Consider the following 10,418-nt stretch of genomic DNA (forward strand, 5'->3'; position numbering starts at 1 on the left):
CATTTTAAAAATTGTATATGTGGTATATTTAATCTGAATATAATCTTTGGTGTGTACGTTGATGAGCCTAGGCCTTTGCGGACCTCTTATAGTTACTCTGTCACAGCCCTTCAGCGGTTCTTTCCCTTCAGATTAAGAATCAATTGCCTGTGGAATTTATGTTACCATGTACCATAAACCTTGTGTATAATTTTCTGTCATTTTCTTTTCTTCTGTCTCTATCTCTTCTTGTTTGACACACAATAGACACTTAAATTGTTACAAAAAAAATGAATGAAGTAGAATTCAGTTGGGAAATAGGTTAAATAAATTATTTAGGAGATGAGGAGTAGATATAAATAGACGAGTACATAGTTTATTCATTTGACTTAGAAAATTTTTCATTCTTCAATTCTGCAGAGTTAGAGAAACTGATGGGGAAACTCCCCAAATCATTATTTAATTACCAGAGATGTAATAGATATAGACAAAAGCAGTTTTCTTCTTTTATTATTTTTTCATCAGTTTGTTCTTAGCTTAAATAGCGGTCCAAAGCTGGTAGGGACAGAGGGAATTAGCTGATGGCTGAATGAGGAATTGGATCACTTCATGCAATTCTTGTGAATCATGATGTAAGCAGATTTGGTGTTTTGCCATAGACTAAGAACATTAATCACATTAGGTCAATAGAAAATCCCCTTTTAAAGCCCAATAAAGTTATATGTGTTCCCACCTGTAAGTTAGAAAGAGTTAATATATATGCCGTTGGAGGATAGAACCCTGCCATCTGGATGGCATTGGTCAAATCCTTATTCTTTCATTAGGAATAACAATAGGAAAAATACTCTTGCCCTACTGATTTCAGAATATGTATGTTTTAAAGTGCCCATTTGACAGAACCATTATCAAGGGCATGTTTTCTTTTTCTGCAGAAAAATCAACCACTCTGGTCAGTAATTAGGTCCTGTGACAAGGACCATAATTTTCTTAGGCAGAGTAGAATAATATAATAGGATACTTGTTTTTGAAACTTAATATAATCAGATAGTTCCAGATAAACATAGTTTGCAAAGTGATAAAGTGCCATGTTATTTTAGTAAATCCAACTGCAAGAGTGTTGAGAAGCAGAGTTTAAAAACTTAAAAAAGGCATTAAGATGGACTTGACTTTGAATAATAAAGTCAATCCCTGTTGGTGGGTGACATTTATTAATATAGAAAGTTTACGGATTTTACCGCAAGCATCAGGGTATTTCCTGCAGCTGGGGAAACGGTGCTTCAAAGAACACATAACTCAAGAAAAATGCAAGCCCATATAATAAGTAATGCATGGAGAATCGTTCCTACAAAAAAAGAACTTTTACATTAAAATTTATTTTTGTAAAAGGAGGAAACATCAAAACTTGAGTAGTATTTACTATTTAATTTTAAGTGTCTTACATAAACAACAACATAGCCTACTCAACCTACTGCCATTACAGAAATATTTGACAAATTTTTGCCATACTTACTTGCCAGCATTGTTCTATGCACTGATATCCTACAATCAGTCAGATTTTCATGCCTCTCCACTGACTCATGGGACCCTCCCACTTGCTTCATTTTACCTTATTCATGTATGCTTCAGACATGCTTGCAGTAAATTGTTTGTTGTTCTTGCTGCTCAAGTTTGTTGAGTGGTTGATACGTACAGGTTATTTGTATGCTATGATATGTATAGGTTTTGTCCATGGTTCCTGGCTCATAACTCACTCCCAAGACCCTTGTTACAGAAACCAGAATCTCTCTCTCTGATCTCCTACCCTCCTTTCATCTGCCCACGGGACTCTAATCTGATTGTGGGTTCTAAGACCCTCATACCAGAGAGTGTTCTGCCCCATATCACAGAAAAGCAACACTACACAGAGAGACCAAGAAGAACCTGGACAGGCCTTGTTGGGTAGATCATACCTTTTTTAGCTAATTACATATCAACATGGTTCTCCATGCTTTAATCATGTCTATTCAATGAAGGCTCCATAAAAGCCCAAGAAGAACAGATTTGAGGGAATTCTGGAGAGCTAAACATGTAGGGGCTGACAGGAAGGTGAAGAAGAACTGATCATGCTGGAAGGGTGGTCCACCCCAACTCCACGGGGACAGAAGCTCCTGTGCTTGGGACGCTTCCAGACCTTGTACTATGTATCTCTTCAAATGCCTGCGTATTTATGTCCTTTGAAATACCAGTAATAAATCAGCAAATGTGTTTCCCTGAGTTATGCATGCCACTCTGTCAAATTAATTGAACCCAAAGAAGGGTTTATGAGAACTCCAACTTGAAGCTGATCTGTCAGAAGTTCTGGAGGCCTGGACTTGAGACTGGTGCCTAACGTGGGCAGGCAGTCTTGGGTACTATGCTCTCAGTCTATGGGATCTGAAACTATCTCCTGGTAGATAGCACTGGAATTGAACTGGAGGGCACTGAATTGAACTGGAGGGCACTGAGCTGGTGTCGGCTGCAGAATTGATTGCTTGCTTGCTGATGGGGAGAACTTCGTACATATTTTGGGGTCACCGAAGTCTTTTGTATTGATTGTTGTTGCTAACTGAGAGAACAGGAAAAAGCATGTTGAGTAGTTTTTCCATACTGCAGTATTCTTTTAGGCCCCTGCCTTTACCTTCTGCTCCCCTCAGCTTCCTGTAGCTCACCAGGAGAGACTCAGCTTTCTGCCCATTCTCATTAGGCATTCCACCTCTGAATCAGTTGTGACACCGGTAGCTCCTATTGCTAGAAACTTGCTTTATTAAGTTCTGTTTTTTCAGGACTCATCTGAAAAAGAAATATTTTTTACGATTTGAGATTTCTAAGCCTTTTTAAAACTTGGTTTTAATGGCTTGAGAAATTGGGGGTGGAGTAGTGACATATATATATTTTAAGAAGTACAAATTTGCACTTCTTAAAAGTACCCACAGGCAACCTCCTATATAAAAACACTATACATATATATATATATATATATATATATATATATACCTACCTATATATGTGTATATATAGGTATATATATGTGTGTATATATATGTGTATATGTATATGTGTGTGTATATATATATATGTGTGTGTGTGTGTGTATATATATATATATATATATACACACACATATATATCTCATTACCCCCAAGTTTTAAATTTTTTTTTTCAGATGAGTCCTGAAAAAACAGAGTGATACACACACACACACAGACACACACACACACACACGCATATACATAAATATATACTTATATATACACACATACATATGTATTTATGGATGTGACTTCAAGCTAGATAAAAGTTTGAAAGGAAAAAAACTTTGACATCTAAAGTTTTTTTGCATAGTTTGAGGAGCAAGAGGCACTAGGTATGTTTTTACATTTTTTTTTTGGCCTGGTGCGGTGACTCATGCCTGTAATCCCAGCACTTTGGGAGGTAGAGGCAGGCTATCACCTGAGGTCAGAAGTTTGAGACCAGCTTGGCCAACATGCCGAAACACCGTCTCTACTAAAAATACAAAAATGAGCCAGTGTGGTAGTGCATGCCTGTAATCCCAGCTACTCAGGAGGCTGAGGCAGGAGAATTGCATGAACCCAGGAAGTAGAGGTTGCAGTGAGCCATTGCACTCCACCCTGGGTGACAGAGCAAGACTCCCTCTCAAAAAAATAACAATAAAAAATAATAATGAAAGATTTTTTCCTACTCAGCATCCTCTAGGCATTTTATTATTTGAGCACTTTATGGGAGTACAAATTACATTTAGGGCCCTAAATGTAATCTATGAATTTGATTACAAATGGGTATCTAAGCATTTGAAGTAACTTTATGTAAACTAATAAGTAACTAGGCCTGTGGCAAGATGGAAACATTCTTAGAGGCATTCAAATTCAAATTTCTTTTAAAACACTGGGCTGGCCAAAACAAAAGATAGTACTATAGGCCAGTTTCTAAGATTATCAGATTTTAATACCATTTACCCTTTGGCTGTACTTGGCAAAATCTAGCAAATTTGCACTTCTTAAAAGTACCCACAGGCAACCTCCTATATAAAAACACAATACAGGCTGGCATGGCTCCTGCCTGGCATTTCAGCACTTTGGATGGTCAAGGGAGGCAGGTGGATCACTTGAGATCAGAAGTTGGAGACAATCCTGGCCAACATGGTAAAACCCCATCTGCACTAAAAATACAAAAATGAGCCAGGCAGGCCTAGTGGCACACGCCTGTAGTCCCAGTTACTTGGGAGGCTAAGGCAGTAGAATCCCTTGAACGCTGGAGACAGAGCTTGCAGTGAGCTGACAGCATGAGACTGTCTCAAAACAAAACACACACACACAATGTAACACCACAAAACAGATTATTATAAAAATGCTTAATATATCTGACTTTATGTGATGGGTGGATATGTGATTATTTTTTCTTTATGCTGTTATGTGAACTTTGTTCATTTTTAATGATGATCATGTATAAAGCTCCTCTGTATAGCATCTTCTCCACCAAATTGCACAGAGGCAGGAAGTCCTGTAAAACAAACTAAGCTCCAAAAAATGGCCTTCTCTTGAATAAGCTTGTCTAACCTTTTACTGTTTCTCAGAGGCAGTAAAAGAAGCTGACTCTACAAGACAGCAGTGGAGAAGGAACTCAGATTTTATTTTGAAGACTAAGCTACTCAAGGGCTGAGGAAATATGCAAGGGAACTAGACTCATTATGGCTGGAAATTTTATTTGGTGATAGTGAAATCTTAGTGCTTTCTAGTTGAGCTCTTGTTCAGAGCCCTCCAATCTTAATAGAACTATAAGCTAAAAAATTGACCGTCAGTGTTTCTAAAGCGAGTAGCTATTCAAAACAAGAACACTTTGAGAGGCCGGGGCTGGTGGATCACCTGAGGTCAGAAGTTGGAGGCCAGCCTGGCCAACATGGCAAAACCCCTCTCTACTAAAAATACAAAAAGCAGCCAGTCGTGGTGGTGCACACCTGTAGTGTCAGCTACTCAGGAGGCTGGGGCAGAAGAATTGCTTGAACTCAGGAGGTGGAGGTTGCAGTGAGCCAAGACTGCACCACTGCACTTCAGCCTGGATGAGAGAGTAAGACTCTGTCTCAAAAACAAAACAGAACAATAACACTATGTTGAGAAATCCATACTAGAGGATTTAATTTTTCACTTTGTGTTGCTAATGGTTAATAAATTTCAAGCTTATGGCACAGCTAGAAATGTCAACTGTGTTTCTATAATAAAGGATTTGGGAATATTGTGCCATTTTTTCACTGTGCTTTCTGGGTTAATTATTAATATTCAACAATTTTAGAAAACTTGTTATTGAGATACGTGTACTTCAGAAAATACGGATTCAATATATCAAGCTCACCATTTTGTCTTTTTTTTTTTTTTTTACAACTTGGAGTTTACTTGTAAGAGTATTCAATGGAGGGAAAGTATGAGAAGTTTAGTACTGAGTGCATGCCTAGCTATTTTATGTCTTCTTTCATGATGATGCTTAATCTCAATGTAATGACTCAGTTTACCATTGTAAACTCTTCATAGGATATCACTGATTTTATCAGTCATTTGTTCATGCAGCTGGGAACTGTGGGGATATATGATATGCCACATCTGAGGAACAAACTGGGTGAGCTCCATTGAAAAATTTCTAACTTTCTTATTAAAAGCAAGCTTACCCTCTTCCTGGTGGCTTATGCAAATTAATGCCTATTTATTCATCAGAGGGAGACTGGAGAGATTATGGCTTTCTTATGGATTTCTTGCTTGAGCCTGCTTATCTGCTATTTCTAAGTTGCCTGCACTATTTTCTGTGAGTAATTTTCTACTTTATTATGTTCTGTTTTCATATGCCAAATTAGCTCTCCCAAGAATGATACTTGTAACAAAAGTAGACATGAACTGAAAAGGGTAAAGACCCAGCCAAGAAAAGGGTTGACTCAAGTTCAGTTCACATTCTTAAAGTAGTTATGCTGCCTTAGGTTGCTTATTCTTTTCCTGCAAAGATTCTCTCAAGAGAGAAACATGTGAGGTCACAGCAGGTTAGATCTGTCTTCTACAGAGAAGGTGGCTTTTTCAGAGAAATTGACATATTCATCACTTATCTCTGCGAGACATGATCCAGTTCTGTAAAATTGGCTTCCTTTAAGAATGTAGGCTATTCACTGAGGAGAAGTAATCTTATTCACTCTTTACATTCTCTTCACATTTTCAGAATGGTTGTTTAAATCATTGCTCAGACTGGATCCATAAATACTGATATCTAAGATTTTCATGAAAAAATAGGTGATTATAAAATAAAGTTAATAGAATCTTACCCTTCCTTGCATTTTAACGTAGTATTCTTTCCCCTTTTCCTTCCTCTGTTACTTGGCTCTTAAATACTGGAAGTGAGATATGAAAAAGGGAACTGGGGACAAGTTGAAAGCACCATAGGCTTATCTTACATCAGCATTCTCCAAACTTTATAATGGACCAGCAGTGGCCCACACATGTGCTGGGTAGGAATTGCTCATCAGTTGTTTGACATTATTTTAACCTTTAGCAATGTTCCATATAGCCGTTAATAGCAGATCAAAGTGAGCATTAGAGTTGAAATTAATAAGCTGTTTCTTCTCAGTTCTTTTTGGTAGTTGAATAAATATAGAATGTATTAAATAGTTTTCTTTATTTCAGAGCTCTCAAATCTGTAATATATTGTATGGTGGTAGCTTAGGAGGAAGACACAATAGGAAACTTTTCTCAATTAGGTTCACTGTTTTTTTTCCCCTCAAAAAATAAGCTGTTCTCAAAATGCAGTTTACAAAATTTTATCCTTAACTCTTCACTCTTTCTCCTATTTAAGGAGCTATCTCCACCAGTAGAAAAGATACACCCTGGTAATTTGTTGTGTAAATGGGATAAATAGGCCAGTAGTACCTACTCATATGGATTCAGGCAGCACTGAGCCTAAAATGAAAGTTTGTAAGGTATACCTGTTAATGTATCTAAGTTACCATAATTTATCCTGTTTCTTAAGTATATTTCAAAAATATATTCATTTTATTCAGTGGCAGTTACCTTCAAATGCATGTGCTTCTAAAGCATGTTGGTTGCATGTGCAATACATGTCGCTTAAGCATTTAGCTTCAGAATGGCATCTTTCTTGTGAATGTTTTAACATTTACAAAAAAATACCAGCATCTCAAATATTAGTTCTGGTATTTTTTTTTTTTTTTTTTTGAATGGCATCTTTCTTGTGAATGTTTTAACATTTACAAAAAAATACCAGCATCTCAAATATTAGTTCTGGTATTTTTTTTTTTTTTTTACTTACAGAATTGATATGATTAAATATTAAGAGACAATATGATCCTTGTTGGCTTATAACTCTAGTTTTTATTGTCTTGTAGTTATTAAATAGGACATCTATTGAGGGACTCTTTTAAAACCACCTCCATGAACAGACTTTGGGGCTAAGAGGCAGAGCAGCCTGCAACAGTGTGGACCTACCTGTAGCAACTAGCAAAGGCCTGTAGCAGCTACAGTCCCTTCTGGAGTCTTTATTTGCATGCAAAATGCAAAGGCGTCCTGGTGACCTACCTCCAAGGCAGCTGCCCTCCTGAACATTCCTTTGGAAAACAGTAAACATCATTTTGAAATGTGAACAACCAGAGACTACACAGGAAAAAGGAAAAAATAAATATTCTGGAAGATGCAGAATCTTGGATGGCTTCACTGTTCAGCTTTTTAATAAAAGGAACAAAGTACAACACATTGTTCTTTTTCTCTTTTGAAATCTCTTCAATTACAGTTATTTTTTTTTTTCTAAAATTATCAGGATTTGAAGTGTCTGTTTTGTTTTATTCACAGTGTAAATCTTATTCACAGTTTAATTGTCCCTGCCTGAGTGTCTTCCCTTTCTCTGATTACCTTGAGGAACCCAAGAGCCTATTGTATGGAGAAAATAAGGCCCCTGGATCTCTTGAGATTCCCAGATATGTTATTGAAGGGAAGATGGTCCTATGGAGGATTTGTTTAAAGAAGGGAAAAGATGCTTTCTCAGATATGTCAGACTGCTATAGTATCACTCCTGCAGATTATAGACCTCCAGTACCTCTGGCCAGAAAGATGGTATCGTAAACATTTTTTTTTTTTTTTTTTTTTTTTTGATTAGGTGCAAGTCTTGTGCTAAGAAGTTGACATACTAGTATAAGTTACAAAAATTCTGTAAGGTAGATATTACTAATTCCATTTTATAGGTAGAGAAAAGTAATCTCTTACAGTGCTTAAGCTCACAGAGTTTCTAAGTGTAAAATGCTAGAGCTTGTCTTTCAAGCCTAAAGACTTCCTTGGGGCTAAATAATGAAAAAAGCAATTTCACAAATAAGTAAATGATATTTAGAGGTACATTTGGATTTCTTGGTAAATTCCAGTCTGTGAGCGTCATGAATATTAGTTTAATGTTACTTGGGCTTCTGTTGAACTTTTAAGAGAAGAATTGCCTTGAAGCTTAGGTTTTCTTAGCTATTAGGTTATTGACTTTCTTGCCTAAACCAGGGTTTTTTCATTGAAGACAAAAACTTACCTTTTCCTTCCCTTTGTAGTTTTGGAAATTGGTAGAAGAGCTTTGTAAACTTCAAAATAAGTACAAACTAAGTGTCCTAACCAAATTTACTAATCTTAATTACACTATTATTCACACTGATTGCTATCTTCTAGCTCTTTCTTGCCAAATAATGGACTTGTTATCCTGCTCTGTTGGTTTAGAGCTGACTTCTTTCAGCTTTGGTAAGCCTGAGATTATGGGGTTATGCCTAATTCATATTGTCTGGGTGGACTTTCCTCTTGCATTTCTGCTTTAATAGAAGAATTTTTCTCTAGATAGTTGTTTGTCGTTATTGATTCAGATGACTCTTCATACCATCTGAGGGTTATACTGTTCTGCTATTCTGAGAAGATATATTTCATAAAGCTGAATTAAGAATACAGTGGACAGCTCTCACCTGTAAACTTTTATCCATCTCACCTCTGGACCCGATAAATTCTTTATCACTCAGGACCTTGATGCCACCTCTTTCTGAAGCCCTTCCCAGCTCTCTCCATTAGCGTAAGCAACATCAGTACCCTGCTTCCCATTGTGTCTTACAGGTACCTCTGCTTTCATGCTATGCTGTAATGGAATGATTTGGTAGCACATTTTCAGCTCTTTCCAGATTGAAAATCTGTATTTTTCTGTGTATGTCTTCAACACCTAATGATAGAACTTTGTAGATACTCAGAAAATGTCCCACACTTCTCTTTTCTTTTTGTAGACTTTTCACAAGTATTACCAGCTTAAAAAGAATTAATTTTGTAGGGTTCTAGAAACACAAATCAGGAATGGTGCTATGTACATATTTTTTGATTCCCTACTCAAAAGAATATTATTAGGTTCTCTTACTCCAGAATTTTAAAGGAATTGCATATTTCAAGCTGACTTTCAGGAGATAAATACAACTAAAGCAACTGATATGTAAAAGAAAAATTTAATTGGAAGACAATGTGGCAATTCCTCAATGGATGTAGCACCAGAAATACCACTTGACTCAGCAGTCTTATTACTGGATATATATACCCGAAGGATTATAAATCATTTTACTATAAAGGTACATGCACACGTATGTTTATTGCAGCACTGTTCACAATAGCAAAGACTTGGAACCAACCCAAATGCCCATCAATGATAGACTGAATAAAGAAAATGTGGCACATATACACCATGGAATACTATGCAGCTATAAAAAGGATGAGTTCATGTCCTTTGCAGGGACATGGATGAAGCTGGATACCATCATTTTCAGCAAACTAACACAAGACAGAAAACCAAAAGCCACATGTTCTTGCTTATAGGTGGGAGTTGAACAATGAAAACACATGGATGTAGCGAGGGGAACATCACACACAGGGCCTTTTGGGTGGGGAGGCTAGGGGAGGGATAGCATTAGGAGAAATACCTAATGTAGATAACGGGTTGGTGGGTCCAGGAAACGACCATGGCAAGTGTGTACCTTTGTAACAAACCTGTACATTCTGCACATGTATCGTAGAACTCAAAGTATAATAATAATAAAAAAATAGAAAAATTAGCCAGGTGTGGTGGCTCCTAGATTTTCTTCTAGAGTTTTTTTTTTTTTTTTTTTTTTTTTTTTTTTACATTTAAGTCTTTAATCCATCTTGAGTTAATTTTTGTGTAAGGCGTAAGAAACGGCTTCAGTTTCAATTTTCTGCATATAGCTAGCCAGTTCTCCGGGCATCATTTATTAAATACGGAATCATTTCCCCGTTGCTTGCTTTTGTCAGGTTTGTCAAAGATCAGATGGTTGTAGACGTGTGGTCTTATTTCTGAGATCTCCATTCTGTTCCATTAGTCTATGTGTCTGCCTTTTTTTTTTTTTTTTTTTTTTT

The 10,418-nt window shown here is 36.7% G+C and overlaps 1 protein-coding gene across 4 annotated transcripts in view; it reads left to right on the top strand.

The window, feature by feature from the left end:
• The window catches only part of CTSC (cathepsin C), a 45,842-nt gene that overhangs the window by 4,162 nt on the left and 31,262 nt on the right, over window positions 1-10,418 (top strand). The window contains exons 3-4 of one of the 4 annotated variants that reach the window (XM_017515412.2): window positions 5,538-5,622; window positions 7,385-7,746. The exons of the other annotated variants lie outside the window; for them this stretch is intronic. Of the exons in view, the coding sequence (XP_017370901.1) occupies window positions 5,538-5,622; window positions 7,385-7,395 (96 nt within the window). The 3' untranslated portion in view covers window positions 7,396-7,746. Of the gene's footprint in view, window positions 1-5,537; window positions 5,623-7,384; window positions 7,747-10,418 lie in introns of those variants that run through there. 4 annotated transcript variants of the gene reach the window in all.

The sequence above is a fragment of the Cebus imitator genome, unplaced genomic scaffold, assembly GCF_001604975.1.
Source record: "Cebus imitator isolate Cc_AM_T3 unplaced genomic scaffold, Cebus_imitator-1.0 Scaffold549, whole genome shotgun sequence".
Lineage (NCBI taxonomy): Eukaryota > Metazoa > Chordata > Mammalia > Primates > Cebidae > Cebus > Cebus imitator.